A 25,941-nucleotide genomic window follows, 5' to 3' on the forward strand; every position below is an offset into this window, starting at 1 on the left:
ATGTGTATTTATGAAAATTACTCACAAAAAGCACTCAACATTCGGTAAGCAGCTTGTAATGTTGTGATATCAAGAGTCTAAGTCTTTAACAATCTCGATCCTTGGATTACTGTGGACCTAAGCTGGGCGAAAGATACCAGTCTTGTAACGTCCTGCGCTAATCAAAAACTATTTTTTCTCAGACGTGCCGTCAGACAAGCGTCTGACGAGTCTGACGGCACCTCTTTCTTGCTGTCATCTTTCACTCCCCCTTTATTCTTTCCCTTACGGCGTGGTTCGGGTGTGCACCGACATATGTGCGACAATTACTGCTCCATTTCCTTTCCTCAAAAACCAATTGTCATTATTATCAGACAAGCGTTAACGTGGTCAACATCTTCTGTTCGGGATATTGCTTACAATTGTACTATGCTTCTTGCAATAATTATGCGGCTGTTATCTGTGCCCCTATTCTCTAGCACATATTAAAGAGCGGGAAGGAATAGAATAAAGGCAGTTTTTCATTTGCGTTATCTTTGGACGGATTTGAGTAGCATCTCTTTCAAGAAAGGCTAAATTGTCTACCTTAAACGAGAGAAATATTGTTTGTCTCCTGAAGTTCGTTTCGTTTAACGAATGGAATTACAATGTACGTATCTCACATAAATTCACTTTTCTGTGCGGTGAGCTATACGGCAGAGGCATGCCCTTACAGTAGCTACTTATTCCACAATTAATCGCAAGTGCAAGTACAGTTTCTTGCATATCACTGTTATTGAACTGAATAAGATTGACGATGGGACAGATTTTCTGCCTTGCTTGATGCTTTCTCCTTAGCGCCTCAATCTGTAATAATTTGAAACCTTATCACCATTGTTGTCATTGATATATTTTTTGGATTTTCTGGTGTGTGTCATATTTCGTTACATTTTTACACTTCATTCTTTTTTGGGTGCCTAATCCACCCTGATAAATCCCTGATGAGACTACATTATCTCTGAAAACAATATTAAAGTAATAAACAATTTTTTAGTTTTCTTCCATCTTGGGTTCATGCACAGGTTTAAAATCTGAAACCAGTCTCTTTCTTCAGCATTTTTATTACATACCGGTATCCTCCTCCCAAGTTTTCTGTAGTATGTTCACGAAGAATAAAGCCTTTCAGTCTGGGTAACATTGTATTAGGTCCTCTGAAACGAAGCAGAACAGAAACCTTCGCCGCTCTCACGTAGCCTTTTCCTACGATATATCAGTTGAAGCTTAAGCCGAGCCATAGCACACGCCTACTTTTAACAAAGAACATGAAGAATTTCATGAACGCACGTGCAGTTCCACAAGATTTGGTGCGATGTTCATATTAGAGATGTTGCTAGTAAGGCTAATTTATCACCGGTGCTATGCACGCAGTCAGGTCATAAAACGCAGGAATTTATTTGCTGCCTACATTCTGTTAGCTTTGTTACATTAGATCTCAAAGAAGAGCCTGACTTTCTGAGCTATATGAGGCAGAGGAAGCGTATATAATGGGAAGAAAGCAGCGGTAACAACTGGAAATTTGGCACGCCTAGCGTTCGGAGGAGGCTCATGCTACGAAGATTGGGAGGGGAAAAAAAGGTTGGGAGGTCTAGAGCACAGTGATGGCGATTTCAGTCATGCTCGAAAAGCTCTTTCAATTTCTGTGCTCATTCGAGTCTGCGACGAGACAAAAGAAGGAAAATTGAGGACAGTATAACACAACCATATCGTAGCGGTGCTCACCTAATGGACAGAAACGTGGAGGATAACCAAAAGGCTTCATCTCACATTAAGGACCTCACAGCGAACTATGGTACAGAAAATGACAGGCCTGACGTCAAGAGTCAGGAGAATGACAGTGTACGTGACGGAACAAAAGCAGGTTAATGACATCCTATTTGAAATCAAGAGGAAGAATCGGGCTAGGGCAGAGCATGAAGCGAAGGCAAGCTAACCGCCTGGTTCTTAAGGGTAACGAAGTGGATTCCAAGAAAGGGCCAGCGTAGCAGGGGGCAGCAGAAGGTTAGGTGGGTCGTTTAGATTGAGATGTTTTCGGGGATCAGGTGACAGCAAGTGGCTCTAGACAATGTTAATTAGAGAGTTATGGGAGAGGCCTTTGTCCTGCAGTGGGTGTACTCTGGCTGTTATAAACGATGACGATGAACTATGACACGCTGTATCTAAAACGATGGAAACAATTAAGGGAGGAAAGTGATTAGGCTTATGCACATGCGGAGAGCAGGTATGCAATTCAAAAAGAGAAAATCAGTGTCATATTCAAGACTTGATTTTTGCACGTCAATACAGAACTGTTGTGGTAGGCTTCCGCAGTGAGTCACGAATTTGGGTGCCCCTGTAGTTGTCTTTAGAGACACTTCTATGTGGCCTATTGGGGCAATGCCAGACTTGAATATATTCTACCTGGTCATTCATCATTTGGTCCACCACTCATCAGCGAATAGACATAAGCACAGTACAGGTGGTAATATCCTTTCACCTAGGTTATTCTGAGCGCATTTTCCATATGCAATGAAAGTCAGCTGCTAGCGACATACCAGGTGGCTTGTTGATGTATACCAGGTGGTGAAATGCTGTATTGGCTAAAGCAAGGAATGCACGTATTTCCACTCAAGACATTGGTTTCGAAATAGATGCTTCTCTATTTGCCAATGAACATCTGACTAGGCAGGTCAAAAAGCTTTTCAGAGCCGCAGTAGCACGGAAACCAAAGGCAGGATGGAAATTTCTTTGGACACGAGGCGGAAAAATTAGTGCTAAGAAGATGGATTCATCAGATATGGTAAAAATCACCTGCCAAGAAGATTTCAACAAAATGCAATAGTAGGACTTCCAATGGTTTTCCAAACTCACTTTCGCACTAACAGCGATATCGCTACCGCACCAGAGTGTAAATACTATGAACCTGACAATTTCAACAAAGCATTTAAAGTACCGTCTCACTACTTCAGGGCATTTCACCTAAATTCTCGAAGCATTAAAAATAAAATTCACGATCGGCGCATGTTCTTCGATGAGTAATAGAATAAATTTGATGCTATATTATTAAGAGAATCCTGGCTTTCTGTAATTGAGAGTCCACCGACAATACCAGATTATATTTATCACGGCATCGTGCGGACACCAAAGCGAGGTGGTGGAATTGCTATGCTAATCAAAGCCTCAATTGCCTGTGAAGTTGTCAACGAATTAACATGCATTACACCCAGTGTTGAGTGAATTATGGTAAGGTTGAAAATTATTCTTATAGCAGCGGTCTAAAGGCCACCATTAGCATAGAAGACCCAATTCTTTGAATTCATGGAAACTTTGCTCTCCAGCCTCCTTCAAAGAAAGGAGCCTTCTTAGTTATGGGTGATGTGAATATCAATATGCTCGGAAAAGATTCATCTTCTGAGCACCTGGAAACCATGCTTCGAACTTTCGCTTGTTCAAATATAATTTCCTTGCCCACCCGTGCTACCGATACCGGTGCCACACTTCTAGATATATGCATTACCAATGTACCTTGTGACCAGTGCTCCTCAGGTGTGCTTTCCCTTGATATGAGTGACCACCTACCGGTTTTACATGTTTGCCGACAGCAAATGCCAAACAGAAAGTCACTTATAGCTCTACTTATTGTGACAAAAGCTCTGCTTCGCTCGAGAAATTTTACATTGAGATACAAAATATTCACTGGGAAAGTATCTACGCCAAATGCGATCCTAGTAAAGCGTATCGTATTTTCCTCGGCAATATTAAGGCCTGCTATGAGAAATATTTTCTCTTGGTGCATAATTCTAACCAAAGGAAAAAAATGCGCATGCTTTGGATACGAGAATACCTTGCATAAGAGAATAAAAGTAAAAAACAAAATGTACCACGCTTTCCTCCAATCACGCGATACTGTTTTACTAAAACAATTCAATGTACTTCTTAACGTATTAACTGCCGATTTATGGACGGCAAAAATGTACTACTATCAGTTTCTATTTGCTGAAATATACCACCCAAGAAAGCTATGGCAAGAAATCAGTAATTTATCCAATAACCTTAACGCTAAGTGGCCTCTTAATATTGCAACTTTTTCTGATGGGAAGACTGATATAGAGGCGTTAGATGCAATGAATGAGTTGTTTTCTAACGTTGCCGAATAGATTTATCCAAACAGAGACTGTGCTACTCGTTTTCGATACTTCTCCCAAGGCTTGAGAGTTCAGTTATATTCTCCCCAGTAACTTCCCCAAAAGTCGTCAGCTTCATTGCGGGAATTCGAAAGAATGTCGCTGCTGGACTGGATGACCTGATAAGTGTCCATATTAAACATGTAGCACCAATTTATTAATACCAATCGCATTTACAATCGATCAAATTATTGAAACAGGTATCTTTCCTTCTGACCTTAAACAAGTGCGTATAACCCGTGTCCACAAAGGTGGAAGTGTTAGTTATCTATGAAACTATTGCCGATATCCGTTTTGCCCATATTTTCTAAGGTTTTTGAGAATGTTATTAATTCTCAACTTAGAATTTTCTAACTAAATGCCATGCTATCAGCAATTCGCAGTACGGCTTCCAGAAAGGAAAATCAGTTGAAATGACCTTACTACAAATCAAAGATTAAGTCTTAAAAACATTGATAACAAACCAATCACTGTAGGCTTATTCATTGACCTCAGGAAAGCATTTGACTGTGTAAATCATAATATATTACTCTCAAAGTTGCAAGATTATAGCATACGTGGCGTTTCCATTGATCTTACGAAAAGTTATCTGACAGCAGAAAACAGTGTGTAAAAGTTGGTGACCTGACGTCTTCTATTACAACGGTAAAACATGTTGTTCATCGGGGGTCGATCTAGGGACCTTTGTTGTTGATTCCGTACATCAACGACATGTGCAATTTGCCTCTTTCCTTGAAACTGGTCACATACGCGGACGACACAAATATTTTTTTTTTCTCCGCACAAACCCTAGCTCAATTCAACGCTGTCATAAATAGTTATTTGATCAAACCTGAAGAGTGGTTTCATAAAAGCAGATTAACCTTGAACGTTAAAAAAGACTAAGCATATTATTATCAAGCGACATAACAAAGCCTGTGACACTGAGCTTGTCCTAGATTTTTTAGGTACAGCTTTGCAGCATGTGACGTCAGAAAAAATTTTAGGCGTATGGCTCGAAAGAACCGTCGTGCAACACGCATGTTTGCAAGCTGGCGATAGAATTAAGTAAAACAGCTGGCTGACTCTATAAGCTGGGAGTAGTTCCAGTAAGGCTCAAAAAAGCAATATATTTTGCTAATTTCTGCTCTTGTCTTTCATATTGCATTTTAGTTTGGGGAGTTACAACTATCCATAATTACAATAAACTGGAACGGCTACAAAACAAGATGTTACGAATTCTTGTGAACTTTTATAGAAACCCTAGCCAGCTATCTACTGATCCCTTTTATACTAAACATAATATGTTTAAAGCAACTAAATTATATGATTACAAACTGTCCCTCTATATGCATAAACATAACCTTCCAAATAATACACACACGCCCTTGCATGCTTACAGCTTACGTACGGAACTAAAATCAGTGCCGCGTGCATGAACAAATTATGGTCGGTCCACTCTTGACTACCGCATACCATCACTGTATAATAAATTTAGAGCCGACATTGACTTTACGGGCCCACTCAACAAATTTATACACAAATTAACAAATTTTCTGATGAGGCAATGAATATTACTGTGATCCAAAATAATTGCACTGACCAATAAGAACTGACACCACCACTCGACCGACGGACAATTGATTGGTTTTTAATCGATTAATTTTTGTGTGCATAAAAATGTGCTAGCGTGTATTGGTTTTCTAAATGAATTTAAATGAAATATATTACATTGAAATATTACTTTATAACTCTCCAGGAAGTGTAAACACTGCATTTGCTATTTGTATAAGCCTCATGTTCATATTCATTTTTAAAATCTGCTGTGTGTATAATTCTTTAGGAAGTGTAAGCAATGCCTTTGCTCTAGGTATAAGCTCCATGTTCATATTCATTTTGATTGTGCTGTGAACTCCTCTGCGTGATGCTGCCTGTAGGACCCCAAGACACAGTCAAGCTGTCTGTGACAGCTTTTTGCCCGGGGACCCTCAACTTGCAGGTTGGAAAATAAAGTGCAGTTGGATTTGAATTTGAACGTTTACATAATCTTATATTTCAAAATTTTGAAACTTACGTCACTGCTGTCTGTGCAGATGTATTTTACAGAAAAATGGGCCCTACCCAAGATCCATAATAAATTTTTGTTTTTATCTGAAGGGGCCAATTTTTATTGTGAAAATAAAGGAAGTCAAAATTGAAGGCGAATTAATAATAATAATTGGTTTTTGGGGAAAGGAAGTGGCGCAGTATCTGTCTCATATATCTTTGGACACCTGAACCGCGCCGTAAGGGAAGGGATAAAGGAGGGAGTGAAAGAAGAAAGGAAGAACAGGTGCCGTAGTGGAGGGCTCCGGAATAATTTCGACCACCTGGGGATCTTTAACGTGCACTGACATCGCACAGCGCACGGGCGCCTTAGCGTTTTTCCTCCATAAAAACGCAGCCGCCGCGGTCGGGTTCGAACCCGGGAACTCCGGATCAGTAGTCGAGCGCCCTAACCATTGAGCCACCGCGGCGGGGCTGAAGGCGAATCCAGTTCTTACATTTTTTTTTATCATAATGTGGTTGAAATAATGAAACGTCTAAGTCCGGGTTTGAAATCTAGTTGGGCCGGTTTTTTCGCGTTTATATTGATAAACGCTCATCGCTCGGGTTTCTAATGTAGGAAATACACACGCCCTTTATATTTTTTGGCATAAATGCAGTTACCGCGATTTCGGCGAAGATACTATACGCATAGACACCATTTTAGTAAATATTCAAATAAAATCAAACTCGGAGAGCTTTAAAACACGACATTTTGACGGTAAGTGTTTCGAGCCGCTATTGCGATGCATAAAATTAAACAAGTGGGCTCACCTGCGATATTCAAGGGCTTCAATTTCGCAATATATTCTCGCCCCTTCAATTCAAAATTAAAACAACTTTTTATCTAATTTTATATCATTATAAGTGTATTATTCTGATATTGAGCTCTGCCAACTTCAAACTGTCCGCCTTGCTATATGTCTTACAGTTTTTAGAGTGAAAATGTGTAAGCGAAAAACGTATCACTCTTTAAAGGCATTGTTAAAATTATTTCACTTAGTCTTCCCTTCTTGCAAGCGATTGCAGGATGTTTCCCAGTTTTCTGCTGAAATAACCTGATAAAACACCTTTTATCATTTAAACGTGACACCTGAATGGCTTTCAGGTCAACATTCGACTTGCTGAAACCCGCGACCCACAAATACAACTCATATTCACTGGGCTGGAAATTAGCGTGGTAAGTGTCTACTTTGTGGCCGTACGTATATACGCTTGTTTCAAATTGATTAGATTTCAAGTTCTTAATATTTCCTGTAGAATGAACCTTACTTAACTGACAAAGGATCGTATCTAAGCGCCGAAACCACTATACAGGCGCTTGGGCATTATGCATTCAATGTACGAAATAGACTCGGATATCCGGACACACTATATTTGTTGACAGGGTAAGCACTTTTCGTACATTTCGTACATTTTTGCGCGAAGTCTTCTTACCTGAAAAGTAAGAATGAAGCAAAAACTAGTTAAATTTTCTTTTCTTTCCAGCCGTGAAGCATACGGAATACGACGCGGAGTGCAGGATACAGGACTGAGAGGTGAGCCGGCAGGGGCATCTTACACAAGCTGCAAAGAACGCCAAGAACAATTTGATCTTGAAAGGATGCATTGGTATATGAGGCGTCCTTATATGAAATCCACTGAATATGATTTCTATTAACCTCACAGCACCAAAAAAAATATTGTACTCAATATCCTTTTGTCATCAGTAGCCAAGTCATTAACTATGACAAAGTGCTCTCTTTCAAGATCACTACAAAGTATCAAACAATTAAAACCAGCAATTCCGTTTTAATGTTTTTCTTAGCATGACGTCGTAAAATGTAAGAAACACAGAGCAAAGGAGAGTACTTCTCAATGAACCTGGAAATATTTTTTTCGCATATCGTATTAGACATGCCTTTGTAATAAGTGTGCATGTTGACACCTGCGACTTTGGTACCACAAGCAAATTTCACCCGGTTCCTGCAACCTTCGACTAGAGTGGAGGACTAAATCGCCAATTGTTACTGATAACGCTTAACAGTGTCCTGCTGTCTTAACTGACGTCTTCTACGTTCCCGCGTTATTTTCAGTGCATTTTGTGAGAAATTTGAGCCTCTACTGCAATGTAACTTTCTCTGAAGCGTAAGTTGTTTTTATGTAGAAGGCATTTTGTGGTTGATAATGACTTTTGTTTCAGACAAGTTAAGCTCTTACAAATGTACCTCCTAAATATTTCGTTGCTACTGATAGGCATTCATTAACAACATCATAAGCCTCACTACGCCCACTCCAAGACAAAAGCCTCTGCGAAATCTCTCCAAATAACATTGTCCTTTGCCGTCTGCGCCCACTCTACGATCACAAACTTAATCTCATCAGCCCACCTAACCTTCTGCTGCCACTGCTACGCTTGTCTTCTATTAGAATTCACTTTGTTACTCTTAAGTACTAGCGGTTATCTTGCCGTCGCATTATATTCTCTGCCGAAGCCTATTTTTTCCTCTCGATTCCGATTAGAATGTCACTGACCCGCATTTATTCCCTCCCCTGCTCTTCCCTGTTCCAGTCGGTTAGCTGATAGGCATTGGTACATATTTGATACTTGTTGAGTTAGTGCTTTTTAGCATATATTTTGGGGGGACCGGAAACAACTCAGTAACTCTTCAACTCCCTTTCCTCAAAAACCAATTTTCAACTCTATCACTCACGGTGGGCGCCTCAATACCAGTAAGGAAAAGCAGGAAGGTCCGCGTCAAAGAAGAAAGAGGGACGGGGGTGTCGTAGTGAAGGGCTCCGGATGTTTCGACCACCTGGAGATATTTAACGTGCACTGACATCGAACAGCACGCAGGTGCCTTTTCCGTTTCGCCTCCATCGAAACGCGGGGCAGCTACTGCCCGCTGGATGTCGCCAAGGATCATAGCAACGTATGCCCTTGGCAAATGCGCGAAACATCTCAGTTGAAGTATTCAAGCACATTGCCTTTCAATTCCTTAAAAAGGGCCCTGAAACTTAACAGGAAACTGGGTCCTATTTATCTCAAACGCAAAAACCAGCCAATTCGGGGAGAATATTTTACGTGACGAAGATAAACCAATTTTGAAGAGACATGAAGACGGGGTCTGCGGTATTCATAGGAAAGGCGAGGTAGTTAGGAAGTAATGTTTTGAGAAAATCGTATGGAGAGGATTTGCGCCCAGAGATTGTCTTCAATCGACATAGAAGCAGTAAAATCATTGCACCAGACCCATTTTGTTGCAACTTATTTGCGGCCTGTGGTGTAAGACTACGTTTAATTATACAGAAGATAACAAGACACGCGTCATACAATGAGCCTTACTGTGGTATACCCCATGCGCTGCGTTAAGAGACCTCATGCCTTAGCTAAGCCGCGCTTCCAAAATATTTCGTTCTGAGCTTTCTAATTCGCTCATCCAGAGGAGAAAACCCTAGGAAATAGCGTTCTCAAAATTTTTTACTTGCGCAAATTTCCATCGCTCCTCGCATAATTTTGCGATCCGTACGCAATACAGAACCAGAGCTAACTAGAAAACATAACGAGATAAACATCACCTTAAGAGTGTTTCTGCAAAATAAAACGCACGCGGGCACGCACTAATTCTCATAAAATGAGAGTAGCAGTTAAAACCTCGAAGTTGTCAGCGGATACATCTAATAGATATAAAACGATCGCTCCACTAATATAGGTAATATGCGCCGCTAAATTCCCATTGCTATGAAAATGCCGATTACAGGCTTTGAGAAAGTGTCGGAGAAGAGAGGAGTAGATAGGAGGACGGCCAGCCATTAAATGAATTTTGCCTTTGTCTTTACATGCCATGGTGTGTGATGCACTACCATAGACGTAAATTATCGAAGCTGTTTCCTTCATAAGTAACTAACATAGCAAGCTTCAGATTTCCTTACAAAGATGAGTACTTTCAACAACGTCACTCATGAAATTTACTTGAAACGCAGTGGATTTCAGAGGTTTGCTTTTGCCTTACTTGGCAGAGGAAGAAAAATGTAGCATACACTGTTTGAAAAAAGAAAAATGCCATCGGGATGAAATGAACTTCAAAATTCGTATTCTCTAGAAGGACCTTTATTTACACTGTTTTAGGCCTCTCCTTTCTGATTGCTGAGTGCTTCAGGCACTGGTCCCGTTTTATCCTGTAACTGTCAGAAGAGGCGCCATGTAGACATCACCTTCTGCCACAGAACTTACATGCATTTCTTTCGAGCTAGCCCGCGCTTCTTTCGTTTCTAACGCATGCGTCTATATCAATAGTGGCACAATTTCGGTGAGGAAAACGATTAAAGGATCAGTCATTCCTGCCTGATATCTCCGCAACGCTTCGGCGTTCGTCATAACGCACTTACAAACTATAGTACTAAAGCCTCTGCGATTAATTTCATGGGCCTTAAGCGCTAAAGAAATTATCAGAAAGATCAGTCACTGCATTCGGCCTTCCGAAGAATCACCGAATTAAAAAATAAGGAAAGGGTTCAACCATGAAAAACACTCAGTTTAAAATTGTTCAGTTACACTCTTTCACGCGAGTGAAATTCAATACTTGGGGCTGTTTTTGACATAAGAAGCAGCAGAAGAGGAAAAAAATAGAAGGAATTAGTGCGCTAGCTAAAGAAGGAACCGATGACCTTCAAAAGGTTATCGATTTTGCTACTGGTCATCAAAGTCATCACGCTGGTCGACCTTGTTGGAGGTCACGCGGCGTCACACCAGACGGCCACGCTGTCCCTGCGAGAAGGCCCAAGTGATGCTCCGAAATGGAAACATCTAAGAGCTTCCGTGTTCCCGTTACGTGCGATTCATGCTGTACATACATCGTTTTGTCAGTGTCTTAGTTCTTCCCCTGCCATACGCTGCCCCCTACCTGAAAAAGCTAAAACGAACGCGCTAAGCGCACCTTCTTACTCTGGTCGTCAGCAGTAGCCAATATGAAAGAGTGGTCACTGCTGAGAAATCTGAAATATTTATAACAATCAGTTTTCTACCACCATTCGAGATATGCAATCCTCATGGGCCTTTATTGGTTTCAGTGGCCCCCTCCGCGACGTACCTGTCATATTCCGTACTTTGTCTGGGCCCAGTAAGAGAAGTCTAGGGCTTGTTCTCTTCCGATACCGAACAAAAAACGGTGCTACACGTTGCCAGCTTTCAACACCATGGACCAAATTCTATGTTTATTCAGGAATTTTGTCATTACCCGCACGAGAAAATGTCGAAAAATGCCTCTTTTTTGCTGGCAGTGACGTTGAAAGTAATATTTCTCTACGAGGAAAGAAAGAACTTAAGCAGTCAGTCGATTGGCCATTATTTGACACGAAAGCCTCTTCCTTGGGCACTGTAACCCCGGAAATGAGTCCTTATCTTCGACCATAGAGGTTAACCTTTATGTTCGTTTCAACACACTAGCGGTCATCGTTAAACAACATTACCAAATGAAAACAACTTTTGAGGCAATGGACAAGATGGTCAGTGATATGGATGGAGCTCTGAATTTATTTCTCACAAAACATAAAAGCAGGTAGATTTTGAGCAGCCCTTTCGAGTGCGAATTATTATCTCGTAGGCGAAAGGTCTCAAAAGCCTTAAGTGCTTGGAGGACCATGCCCAGCTTGCGCAGATAAAATTCCTGTCCTACCGGACGCATAGTTAAGCACTTTTGTTGAGGCCTCATATCTCCACAATACCAATCAAGACAAGTGTTTCCGGGCAGCAGTTTTGCACCTTTTTACCTCATTCTTGTCAATATTAAGTAAATAAGCACATGAACATATTCTAAGCCTTATGAAGGGCTCATTTTTTTCTCAAGAAGCAACGAAACTAGAGAGGCATCTTGAGCTCCGCCTTAAGGGTATCATGCAGTAGATTAAAGAGCTATTGCCCACATATGCGTAATTAGTCATCTTAAACTTTACATTCAGTGGTCCTTGAGAGTGCTCCCACCACTCCTTGCGGGATGGTCCTAGGTTAAGGATTGCCACTTTCAAGCGATGGCAGTTTCTTCCACTGGTGCGGCTTCTGCGACGGAAGTTGCTCCTGCCGAGCAATCTCTAGCGATCAATCAAGAATTTAACTGCCACCTGCCGCAGTGACCAGTTCTCTGACAATCCGGGGGGGGGGGGGGGGGAGGGGGGGGAAGGTTTTGATGAATTTGATGAGACCACAAGATCACGCCACCTAGGTAGCCCACCTAGGATGCTTTTCCGGGGAGTGGCCACAGGGGCCACCCTATTTTTGGCGCCCAACGTGGACGACGATGCCGAAGGCACGAAAGGCGCAAGTCTTTTGGCACAGTAGAAGTCTGAACACAGTCGCGTTAAAAAACCTGCGCTGACAGGATCTTTTCCGGCTCTGTCTTAAAGCGGGTAGGCGTCTGTTTTGAAAATTACCCTTGCGTTGATTTCGCTAGCCTCGCCCAATATCGTACGGGTGATTTTGCACATATCTGCAGTTTTCAAGAACGCATTTTACACATTGCGTTTTTTATACATGTTTATGATGAAATTCATGCTGTATGTACAAGTATGGGACTGTTCCTGAACGGGTTATTGCGAAATGTCTTCCAATTCTGCACACTGAGCAAACAGTGTCAAGTCATTTTGTGCCACGAATTTTCAACCGCTGTTTCATTTACTAGATAGTGAGGCTGAATTGACTCAACAATTCCGGCCGTTTCGTTTACACAACCCAATTTTCTGAGCATTTTACGATTGTTTTAATCTTAAAAACTCTCTTTTCAGGCCTTGGTTATAATAACGGCATCTGCAGCAGCTGGTTTGTTGCTTTGGGAGAAGACAAGCCTGGAACATTCAGCGGAGTCGACACCTTTGCTCATGAAGTCGGCCACCTGTGAGTCTTCCGGCAACATATCTAATAAATTGAAGGACATGTTAAGCGTTTGCCGTAGTCTACTCATGTCTAAATAGAAAAGCTGGCTTTAGCGCTTACACGGAATTCCGAGAAGGTGAGGAGGCTCACATCTGTAAATATTTCGTACAGTGCAAACGAAAGAAAAACCTCGAAGCATAATAATAAATTTCAAATTGATTGATGAACTGTTGATGACTTCGCCGAGATCATGTATAATTTTAGTGAACTGAACTGAACAACTCACGTAAAATTGCGCACCACGTGCGCATTTTAGGCGCCGACTGCTTTTGAGAAAGTTACCTGGCCTCTTTGCTTCAGGGCTACATCTCGCTTCTCTCGAATGAAATTCCGGCTTTGTTAAAAATGAGCACATTCAAACGTAACTCGTTCGGTGTTCTAAAATATGTTAACAACAGTAAAAAAGACATCAGTCCGAGTATCTGGAACTGGTGAACAAATACGCCTACTTACTGAACGTAGCAGCCGTTGATCCGGATCATGAAAGCGAAATAACTAGAAGGATAAGAGTAGGGTGAAGCGCCTATGGCAGGAATTTTCAGATCATGAATGGAAGTTTACCAATATCCCTCAAAATGAAAGTATACAGCAGCTTTGTCTTGGGAACGTAGATGCTAACGAAAAGGGTTCAGCCTTATTTAAGTACAAGGCAGAGAGCTAAGGAAAGAAAATTGGAGCGTGTAACACTGAGACCGGAAGCGCGCAGAGTGAGTGAGGAAACAAATGCGGGTTAATGACAACCTAGTCGAAGCCAAGAGGAAGAAATGGGCTGCAGCAGGGGATTTAATGCAAAGGCAAGATAATCGCTGGTCCCTTAGGGTAACAGAGTGGATTCAAACGCAGAAGAGAGCGGCAGAAAGGTGGGCGCATGAAATTGAAATAAGTTACAGGATTGCATTTAAGTCTGCTTAGGAGCATAAATGCGAAAGCCTTTGTTTTTCCTGTCTTTCTCCCTCCCTTTTTTTTGATATTATGGGAAGTATGCTTAACTATGACGACGTCCATAGCTATTTTGACGTCTGTTTGCGAGGCGGGCAAACTATGTCGACGTTCATGGCTATCGTGACGTGCGAACGACCTTCGCGAGACTCCAGCCTACGGCCTTCAAGGCATTCGACCCCAAGACCGTTACGAAACTCAAACACACGACCTTCACGGGACTCGAACCCACGATCTTTGCGGGATTCGAACTAACGACTTTTGCGGGACTCTAACCCACGCACGGTCTCTTTTCGCTCTCCCTGTCATCACCTTTAGTGTCATGACCACTACCATCACCACTGTCATCGGCATCGCTATGCAGTACTGTTACTATAGTTGTCATCATGATTACTACCATAATCATCGCTATCACCATGACTATCACTGACATCACTATATCTAGCACTATCACTAACGGAAACCATCATTTTCACTGACAATCACTACCACTGTCACTATCAGTAGCTATCATCACTATCTGTCACTATTTTTACGTTCTGTTTACATATTATTACTACTATAATTACATATAAGTTGCTTATCCACTGTTTCTTATGCAAAAGTCTTTGCGTCAGGCTGCTGCTGATGATGAATGCTCACGAGAAATCTGCCCCTTTTAGTGGAGCTTTTTTCTTTGAGCAATGGGTTGACTTGCACGAGAAGCGACGAGTCGTAATGACACCTAGGCCAAGTAAGCTTCGAGGATGTAATTTCTTCTTATTCGTCACCTTCGGAGAATGTCTAGGCGAATGCCCACACACATGGTGAAATATCGAGCGTCGCATTTCCTATTAAATTTGGCCCAGATCATTCTACCATAACCACAACCGCAACTATCATTTTGCGGAGTTTTGTCACCGCTGAAGTGATGAGCAAAAATTACTAATTAATTTTACAACTTTGTGATAAAAACGAGATAGTTAGAAAAAGAAAAATCTTTCAATTCAGTTACAGCTGTCTAGGCGCACTAAGAATCCACATCTTTTTTAAAGCACCTTAATTGCGTTTTGAAGTGATTTCCAGGCAGCATGCATAGTTATGGAAACCCGTGGCCCAAAAGGCGTGCATTTGTTTCCTATTTTCAAAAAAGCATCATATACATTTGCTATTACTACTCTGTAGATGACTAATAAACACAATCTTATTGCCTCTGCTTCAGTTAGATCATCGTACAAAATCTGCTAAAGGTAAAGTTGAATTACAACCTTTTATTGGCTACAATAGAGGAAAACTTCAGGGCGAGGGAGAGTGTCAAGATGCATGCCTCTCGCGATAGGTACCCTGAAACAAGAGGCCCCCTAAACGCCGTGAGCCAATCCGCGAACCCATTAATTATAAAGATTTACTTTTATTTTGATTGGAATCGTTAAATATTATCTACTGTGAAATTGAGTAATTTTTTACTTGACAAATCAATTGACGGGAATCGAGGCAGCGCTGTAATTCATGCAGTAAAAAACCTTTCGACACTCGACCCCTCCTCTGCCTACATTATCACGGTTCTTGCATACTGTTATCATGATGTTGTGGTTCTGTGATTGTGAGATCATTTATGGCATGCGTTCTGTAACATCTGTTGACTCAATAAATTTTTGTCACGCTAAACTATAAGAACATGGCGGTTCCTCGCTTCTGTCATCAGGTTTGAATGTAAACAATGCACTGCGGCTGACACCAGACCGAATTTGTTGCAGAAACCGATGTAGAGTGCCGGTCCCCTGTTTCATTCAATATTTTTCTCGCAGGCTAGGAGCATCCCATGATGGAGAGCCTGCTGATATGAGGTATCCTCAGCGGCCTGGTGCACGGAACTGCCCTTTTGCCTATGGGTACCTCATGAGCTACTTGAAGCGGGGCGCAGTCAGCCACCACTACTCCAGCTGCAGTCTCGCGCAGATGAAGTACATTGTCTCGTAAGTTCCAGAAATATTCTTCAGGAAAAGCCAAGATTAGACAGCGGGGAAAAGCTCACTTTCATTCTCAATAACAGTTTCTCACACGACGCAACACGACGATCAGGAAGCGCTCGGAGCACCCAACGATCAAAATCGTGAAGCGCCCAAAAAAGAACTCCAGGGAGAGAGAAAAGTGCACTCAGGTGCTTTTCGGGGCAATTTAGACCAGGCTTCCCAAAGATGTCATAGTCCGCTTCTGATGAAGCGTTTCCTGACTGCCACTTAAGCGGCCACTGTCATCCCAATTGCGAGACTGTTCGATTTGAGGAGCGAGAAAAATGCATAAGGACAGCATCTCTGCGCTATATATTCGAGGCGACGAAATGAACACAGATTGTTTATTTGTTTCCTTAAAACGCTTCTTTTGTGGAGAAAATGTTACGGGAATTTTTTTTGTAACCATAGTTACGTTCATTCGCTCGAAGTCGCACGCAGCCTTCAGAGAGAACAGTTTGATTTGCCGGTCATGAATTTCATTCACAAATTTACTAAGCAAGACGATGTAAGGTCACGAGCAACATTTTGTTTGCTTAATTTGGGAAACTGCGGTGCAATTACGTTTCATTTTGAACACCATAAAGGGAAACGCTTTCATTCCGTTAGTATGGTCTGCTTGCAATTGCGTGCAGAGTTATTTACTTTTTTGGAATGCAGTTCCGCCTCAAATTCGCAGTATCTTTATGATTTAAAGGTGCTTGCTAGTCACGTATCTCATCACGTAAGACAATATTATTAAGTGTTTCAAAGGGGTATTCCGAGAGTTAATCCAGTTGAAGGCTTCAGTGGTATATGAGGTCCACTTCACTATCTACGAGGTTCATAGCGAGGTTCATAGCGAGGTTGAGTCAATATCTTCTTGTGGGCTTGTCCGTTATTCATCATGTATAATATCAGCGCAGACGGAACGGGGGTATCAAATAAAAACATGACAACTGAAGAAGAGCTAAACTACAAACTCAATTTTTTTTAAATGATCCATATTTTTTATCCTAAGGCATCACATGGCCTGTTATCAGGAAGAAACTTCACTGCACATCTGGCAACATCACGTCACTCATTCTTTTATTAGGTCCGTAGGTTAACTGCTGCCTAAGAAAACTGTACAACCAGCGGAGAATAAAAGGGTGTGCCTTTGAAATGGAGGACGAAATAAATACACAATTGATTGAAAGGCAGGTTGCATCGTTTCGTTAACCCTTAGCTCCTCCGCTGGTCGCGCGTTTTCATTCGCCAGGTCACCTAAGTACCATGATAATAGAATGAGTGGCGTAATTTTGCTGGATGTGACGTCCGGTTACTTAGCATGATGCCTTAACATGTACTCTGCTACCTCAGAGCAATATGCCTTGCCGAGCCACTGTTTTTTATACAATTTTTTTTCAGAGTTTCTGTCATGTTTAAAAGCAATGGCATCATGAACAAAATATCTGTTGTGAGTTCAGCGCTGTGTCTTGTCCCATCCTATGCTTCATGGCCTTGTTCCGTTGCGTTGGTTCTCAGAGGAATGTGTGTGAAATGTGGCCACATTCTCAGTAAAAATTTAGCTGGTAGTTTAGCGCTTGGCCTGCTGTCCGTGTTTCTTCGATATCGTGCTCATTTTCTTTGCGCTGTCATTTTACATGATAACGTTTATTTATCCGTACTGTAAGATGAAAACGAGAACCGTTCACGATCTCAAGATGCCATAAGTTATGTTATACTCCGAATAAATAGTAATTTCAAGATATTAAAATTTGACAGAGTTTCATTTTATGTGGCTGTCAGCAAAATCTGCATAGCTCGGAATATTAAAGAAAACGTGCAATTTTTTATAGTTGGTACAGTCCTTTGATTTCCGTTGGAAGCCAGAAGTATTGGCAAGATCAGGAGTGACATCGCAAGTCAGAATCCGCGTGGCGTAAGATGAGGGCGCCATCAGAGTCACCAACTTCGTTCATCATCTTGCCGAATTCTTAAACTTTCTGTGAATTACAAATCAACGTACTCCCATTGGAATGCGTGGTGTTCCCTACTGGAGGTCGCAAGATGCGCTATCTCACGATGTTGATTCTCTAGAAAACTACGTATCTACAAGAAAGGCGAATGCATGTATAAAAATGAGTTCTCTTCCTCGTGTATTATCAGTGGCTCTGTGAGTTCTGCTTTGTTTCGTTTTTCTCAGCGCCCTTTATATTACTTGTTATCGCTATTCCACAGAACACAAGCTTCTTCATGCTGGGAAGTGAGAGCTACCCACACATACAACATTACGAGGAAATACCCCGGCATGACGATGAATACAACGGTGTACTGCCAGAGGTTGTTTGCCGCGAAGATAAACGTCAGAGCTGACGCAGTAAGCACCTGCTTTGTGACTGTTTACTCTCCGCTATTGCATTTCAACTGAACGCTTGTTATGCACTCTATTCAAATATTAGCCAGTATATAATTTTTCTCATTTTCAGAGCAGCTCATTCGCAAGCATGTGCATGGTACGCTGCCTCTACTCCGAAGAAGCCACTTCGAACGGACAGACATCATATAAAGACGTAGAGGCACTGGAGTATATGAAGTGTGGTGAACAAGGACAGGTACAGAGACAGTTACAATTCCTTTCACAATAATACGTCAACGGATACCTTAGGCAGAATTCATGCAACACTGCAGCTGTGGCGTAACCGCTTGGAAGGTACATCTAGTGGTAGGAGTGATGGTTATAGAATCCTTTCCATCATCAATATTTATTTTTGCGCAAATATAGATATGTGAATTTCGCATCGCTTCTTTCCTCTTGCTTACGATTCTTCTAAGCTTCACATGAGGAAAGGCGATGATTCTTCGCAAAAGCCAGCGAGGATGACCGGCACTCATCAAATTTATTGAGAAATTTTTGAGCCGTTTAACATCTGAACTTACATGGCGAATTTTTAATTTCACCTGTTAATTCACTCTACGGAGGAGTCTGTACGTGTTTTTGCATAAGAGTTGCGTTTTGCTCATATGGCTGACATGCAAGCGCTATTGGTGGCGAAAGCGGCGAAAATTGTAAAAAAAAAGCATTTGATGTCCAATTACTGTAGCATAGAAGTGTCCCTGGTTAGTTGCTGTAATTATTTCTCGCTTATTTTGAAACAACCAGTGTTCCCCTCACAAGGAATGAGCAGACAGGAGCAATTACTTTTAGCCCAAGATTTATTGCACACTTTCAATTTTGCAACGTTTAAATGTACAGGAGCGAGACGCAATATCTAGGTAAACTGGATATATAGAAGCCACGGGAAATTAGTTAACATTAACTGCAGTTCACACATATTATGTGCAATGTATTTCGTGATGCCGCCCGCTCCTAGCAAAGTGTTTCTGTGTATTTCGCGCTAGACATATTCGTTACTAGCCGCCGCGGTGGCTGAGTGGTTATGGCGCTCGGCTGCCGGCCCGAAAGACGCGGGTTCGATCCCAGCCGCGGCGGTCGAATTTCGATGGAGGCGAAATTCTACAGGCCCGTGTACTGTGCGATGTCAGTGCACGTTAAAGAACCCCAGGTGGTCGAAATTTCCGGAGCCCTCCACGACGGCGTCTCTCATAGCCTGAGTCGCTTTAGGACGTTAAACACCTACAAGCCAAACATCCTTTAAGCTCATTCGAGGTACCTACGCTGATAATAATTCAATATAGATATTGTCGCAAGGGTAGCGGTCTATTCTATTTCCGTACACAAACGCCGGTAATCAGCAAGCAGCTTTAAGGTCAGTTTGCTTCGTTTTTATGCAGGAGAGGCTCGAACCCGTCTGTGGTTATTCCTTTCAGCATTATCAGTACTTCACGCACTATCTGCAGATTACACAACACAACACCGAAACAGCTTTGCAATGACGGCGGTAGTATTGATACTGCTGTCTACGAAGCTAGTGCCTTTGAGACAAAACATCTGACAGCTGCCGAAAAGGAACTTTTAGACATACATACGAATCACTGTGTCTCTTTTTCTCTTCGAACCAAATGCAATGCTACGGAATGAAAAAATATTTCATTTCGACGTTTTAAATTCCTTATAGCATAATTAGGTTGAGCGGGAACGGTAGCCATCGCTATAAAATGTCACTTAGGCCTTGAAACTGAGGAGCATAAAAACCTTTAGCTTGGTCTCTGTTGAAACATGCCACCTCATCATGTAAATACACCAAAGCATGAACTGCCAAATACCCTTCTGTCGAATAAATCTCTTAATTATGCTGCAAAGAAAACCGGTACAACGTTCACAGATAAAATACGCGACTTGCTATTAACATCGAAACTTCAGTCCGGCTGAGCCTTATACTGGCGCCAGTAAATGTTTACAGTATTCTTTGTTTCATAGCAATAATCATTTGTAAAAACGCCTGCGCGAATAAGTCGCTGGCATGAAACGGCAATTTTTTTTTTCAGCAAACGTCTGCATTTCGCTCTTAGAGAGTTAAGCTGCCGATTTTTGAGCTCGTCGAAAACCTTTTAGGGTAACCTACCTGTCGGATAAGTTGGAGTTTTGGTCATGATTGCACAATAAACCGCTGCTCCTTGTATATTCTAATCCACACGCAATACACCGCCGAGACTTGCTGACCCTGCCTATTGATAATGGTTTTTTTTTTGGCGCAAAGGCATCTGAGGCCAAAGAGTGCCAAACACGAGGATTTTGGATGGCTCAGGCTAAATAATGTACAGGTGTTAAAACCAATACCGGGTGTATAGGGCCTAAGACTATTGAGTATGCGCATGATTACAGTGTGTCAAGGTTCTGTTAAGTCTTGTGGAATGGCCTAAAGTGGTGAATAGAGCCTAGAAATTGTGAAAAGAAGTCTTATATATAAAAGACGAAGCCAGGTATTCTCAGCCAGTGCCCTTGCTTGAGCAAGAAGGGCGACGCGTCAGCGAGCTACAGCTAGCTCCGCCTTCTCTTCAGCAATGAGGAGGGGCTGAGGTTACTTGGAATAAGCGTTCTCTTCTAAAAAGCCTACATGAGCTAAAAAAATTTAAAAACTTGTTGACCCTTTCTGTCTTTTCATGGTCGTGTATTAACTTGTCCTCTGTGCAAAAAAAAATACGTTTTTACACCAACAATGTGTCCCATCATTCGAGTTTAACAAGAATTCTGGTAAAGAAGGGAGGTCTTAAGCAGCATTTTTGATGATATTAGCCCTGGAAAACTTTCGATGAAATAAATGCCAAATGAATCCGCTTTCAACAAAGTGTGTTTTTTTTTCACCTCCATTCCTCTGCGGGAAGGTAGCATCGAAGTAATGCTTCAGTCTTCGTTGACCCTAACGCAAATAATATATTCAGTTACAGTACATCCGTGTAATTTCTTACAACCATATAGCGCAGACTGCGATGAGTGCAAAGTGCGCGCGCGTAAACTACGGGTAAAATTCGATACGGAACATTCTGGTTATTATTCTTCGGCGTTATATGTTCTTATATTTGATTTTACAAAAACCACATATATCACCCGAAAATTGAGCCAAAAACAGCGGCATCGAAAGCCGCTGTTTTTGGCTCAATTTTGGGTGAGATTGCGAGCGAGCTTTAAGTTTCTGCGTGAAAGCACACTCTGCGAACACCTCCGCAGAGACGAAATTAAGTGTCGTCTGCGTCACTGTCGTCCTCATCCTTGCCTTCGGCCCAACCAAATTCTCATCGACAGTGTTAGTGGTCGTGGCATACCGATGAATAAAACAAAATCAAAAGGAAAAAGACACAAGCTACCTTAAGTCATTAAGCATCGCACCTGGCGCAGATAGAAATAAAAGGAGTAGATGGAAGTTACGCAGCTCAAGTACACATAAGCGCGATAGCCAGCAGAGGCCTCGTTATGCCATATACATAATTCAAAATATGCAACATAAAAAAAACATGGTAACGCCACTCCCCCGTCACTATGCGTGTACAGTGCGAATGAAAACTGTGCGTGATAGACGACTGTGAATAAAGGATGTTTCACCTAATACGGTTGCGAATTTTTAAAATATGATTTTTCAGGTAAAAGACCACTTTTTCGGGATTGAATTATTAGCCATGGTGTGCAAAAGAATACCTGTATGGCGGGTTAATAATATGGTTAACTATTTTAAGGATTTATTTTTAACTATTACTTTTGATCTCATCTACTATAAAAAATGCATCCAACAAAAAATCTTCATATTTATTTTTTAAATTTTTGACTCGGAAATGGTAACCGCTAGCTAGGACACTATGCCCCCTCTTACATCCACGGCTTACGGCAATCGACGCGAACGCTCATATAACGAGGGCTTAAAAGGCTAGCTGCAACTGGCTTGCCGTGGCTCCTGATGAAGCAACCATGTAGGTTCTGAAACGTCGTGTTTTTAAACTTTTTTATTATTTTCTAACTTAAATATCTTTCTCCAACCAGACCGATCGCTGCACAAAATTTTGTTTTGAATTTTTAGATCCTCGTCGCCGGGACAGCGGTAGGAACTTTGAGGCCACACACGGACATTGCCTAAGGCGCGCGACCATAGAAATCTTGCCGCGCATACGAGCGTGCGTTATCCTGCGGCGACAGCGTCACGTGATGTCCGCCTGCTCACTGCTCCTATGCAGCCCCGGCAAAAATGTCCCACGAACAGTGCGGAGCTGGCTGATGCGTTATGCGAGCGTTGTCGAACGTTTTAGTGCATAAGCATTCTTTAACAGGGTCCACACTCAGCCAAAAAAAAATTTGTGATGCTTCATCTTCAGGTGACCCGAATGACAAGAGCTGGTTAGTGACCGTGCTGCTTGATGGCGCCACAGGACCTGCGTCGCCACCGCGGGCATTATGCAATGACGGCAGCTCATGCGGCTCAATCATTACAATACCAGGTTAAACACGAGCTTCCGCACGTCTACATCGTTAACTATGTTAAAACCCTAGCACTTTTTAACGTGATAGTGATAATGGCCCCGTTCTCCAAAATATCTGGCGTCGGCATTGTGAGCGAAAAATCACGAGCATGGCTCTGGCAGGTGGTAGCTAGCAGCTGATATGGCCGGTCAGAGATTGGTCGTAGGTTTGCGCCACATCACGTGACATGGCTTACTTCAGAGGAGCTACCAACTCGGGCTCCTAAAATCAGATGGGGATGAGGAGATTCGGTCCCTCCAGTACACTTCCATTCCGCAGCGCTGGCCAAGTGGTTGAGCATCCGCCTCGCATGCAGGAGGAGCGGGGTTCGATCCCCAGTGCCGCCGGGTACCCACCGCTGATAAAATGGGTACAAGCTTTCCCCTGGTCTGGTGCTCAGCTTATTTACGGTGAAATGCTCGGGAAATGGGTCCTTGGCCCTAACATGAGTAATCGAAAAGTACCCGGTGCCATGGCGCTTTGGCCGTGGACGCTCTTGCGCCATAAAAATCATAACCCAATCCAATCCTTTCATTCTGAGCCAAACATCCTCCCCATACGACACACAAGCACGGTCGCATGGTTGGGTTCAGTGGGATTAGCCCGGAGCTTAGGTGTCCTCTCTAATTTTTTTGCTGTGGCAACACTGCGATTAAGCCCCAGAACACTTCCTCTTTCAGGTGGACTCGTTGTTCGAACAAGCAATTACACCAGGGAAAAATAGAAGCATGGAAAGCTGGCATATCGTAACACCTGTATCGACTCCTTATCAAACACTGAGCGGAATGCTTCGCTTGCTACGCCGCCTTATAAAAAACCAACCGGACACCTATGCGGACTTTTTCAAACGCTGCGATACAGGCACTGCTTTGGAGCTAGTATCATCATTAGCGTCCGTGTTTCTTTGTAAGCGGCATAAACGTGTATAAGGAGTGGCTAGCGCCGTCTCAGGCTACGCTCTTTCGTCTTAAACACTATGCGGCCCCAGAATTCCTTGCGTTGCAGCAGGGACAGGAATTACATTTTGGAAAAATCTGGAAATTGATATTGGTAATAGTTGCACCTGACTAAAAACATCTCAATAAAAAATTAAAAGGGCCCTGACCACCTCTTACATGCTCCGAAGGCGAAAGCATTAGTGTGTCCTCATGAGCGTTCTACCTCGACGCGGGTTGCGCACTGAGAAATGAAAGGAAGACGCGCTTCCAAACGTTGATTCCACAAACAACGGAGTGAAACACTTGGACAAACGGTTCGAATACTTATCATGAGCTAGCCTTCAACCTAAAAGAAGAATTCTATATGCAAGAAGAAATCGCATGACACCACCCGCAACGGTATACGATGAACAGTTGCGTCAAAATTTTGATAAGAAAATTGGTTTCTGAAGAAAGGAAATTGTGCAGTGACTTTCTCACATCTCGGTGTACACCTAAACTGTGCCTTTAGCAATGAGGTAAAAGGTCTAGAAAGGCATACAATTCAAGCTGCATAGGTCGTCGGCTCGAATCTGCGTCGCAAGCTTGCCTCTAGCTTAAGCAGCACATGTAAGCTATATGCAATGCAAAAAGAGATCCAAGACGCCACCCGAACTCTGTACGACAAACGGTTGCTCACTATTTTTTACGCAAGTCCGGAACACTGGCGCCGCGTCGTATACGGCCAGTGGGGGTATATAGATACAAACGACATGTATATGAATGTCTGCAATGGTGATGCTCGACTTGCTATGGTGTCCTACGGCCGCACTATGATGTCACCTATTGTTCTTGCCGTCGCTGAGATTTTCTGTATTACCTGCGATTACACACACTAACGGATGCCTCCACCTTTTCTCACAATATACTAGTAATGCTTACGCATTAAAAAGAGAACCCTGACTGTACTAGTGAAGAGGCCGACTATTGATAATTATTTAACTAGCCTGCAAATTGTGGTCTAGTTGTATTCTTATTCATACTAACGCTTAAATCGCTGCGCAGAGGAAAGCTGTCACCTAACTCAATAATGAAATTAAAAATAAAGCTAGCCGCTTTTGATGACGCAATCAATATGTGCGAAAAATAGGCTGTATATATAAACCGGGCTCACGTCCTGTCCTGTACGTAGGACTTCTGCTGCCGTGAAATCGACTCGAACGATTCAAAGTTAGGGAGGATCTGCTACATAAGCAAGGTTACGCTTACTCGGCACCGCAGCACAAAGCGTTATGGTTGAATGCAACTCAAAAACAAAGTGGCAGTCCCATAACATGCGGCTTTCCAGCCAATGGCGTGGACCGTTCGTCACGACGTCGCGGCTAATCCCTTAGCATGGCATCGCAGGTGCATGGCTGATGCCTCCTTTAAACGGGATTAACTGTGCGGTGTCATCGCTATCGATCTACGACATTGGCTTGAAGGACCTGTATGACATGTGTTTGCAACTTCATTCTGAGGTTCTATCTAAGTGTAGACTACATCGACAACGTCTGCCTTTTGCGGCCGCACAGGAATATGGGAAGACGGTATATGTAAGCGATTAAATGTGTTAGGGCGGAGCTCTGGGCAGCTTGTTACACACTTAGAAGCGGTTTTGCACATCGCAACGCACATATATTTCTTATATATTTCGTGTTGATAGTCAGCGCTCGTGGTGTAAGTTTTTTCTTGTCTTGTGTGTTGCGCTGTGTTAACCGATTCTAAACATGTAAGCGAATACGCCGCTAAGCGCAGCAAAAAAGAACAAAATGCTGCAGCGCATAAAGCAGAGAAAGCAGCGAGGGATAGTGAATGCTCTGATCAGCACACAAGAGGGAAGATGTTGAATGGTCGGACATGTAAAGCCGGAAATTTAATGCGGTTATTGACGCCAAGCTAGGTGTTCCGCTGGAAAAATATGAGCGACTGATGCCGGCGGCTTGTAAACCCGAGAAAGCACAGTCACAGTCTTGGCGTGCTGCACAGCGCAAAGAATAGAAACTGGAGAATGCGGCGGCGCGACCAGCACCCACGACAT

General features: G+C 42.5%; 1 protein-coding gene across 3 annotated transcripts in view; it reads left to right on the plus strand.

Annotated features, from left to right (window-relative positions):
• LOC144104961 (venom metalloproteinase antarease TserMP_A-like) overlaps positions 1-25,941 on the plus strand; it is a 50,199-nt gene that overhangs the window by 23,830 nt on the left and 428 nt on the right. For 2 of the 3 annotated variants that reach the window (XM_077638188.1, XM_077638189.1), the window contains exons 6-12: positions 7,351-7,422; positions 7,503-7,630; positions 7,731-7,780; positions 12,999-13,107; positions 15,873-16,040; positions 18,279-18,417; positions 18,527-18,652. In XM_077638188.1, the coding sequence (XP_077494314.1) occupies positions 7,351-7,422; positions 7,503-7,630; positions 7,731-7,780; positions 12,999-13,107; positions 15,873-16,040; positions 18,279-18,417; positions 18,527-18,652 (792 nt within the window). The remainder of the gene's footprint in view (positions 1-7,350; positions 7,423-7,502; positions 7,631-7,730; positions 7,781-12,998; positions 13,108-15,872; positions 16,041-18,278; positions 18,418-18,526; positions 18,653-25,941) is intronic. The other variant, XM_077638190.1, reaches the window with a different exon arrangement.

The sequence above is a fragment of the Amblyomma americanum genome, chromosome 9, assembly GCF_052857255.1.
Source record: "Amblyomma americanum isolate KBUSLIRL-KWMA chromosome 9, ASM5285725v1, whole genome shotgun sequence".
Classification (NCBI taxonomy): Eukaryota; Metazoa; Arthropoda; class Arachnida; order Ixodida; family Ixodidae; genus Amblyomma; species Amblyomma americanum.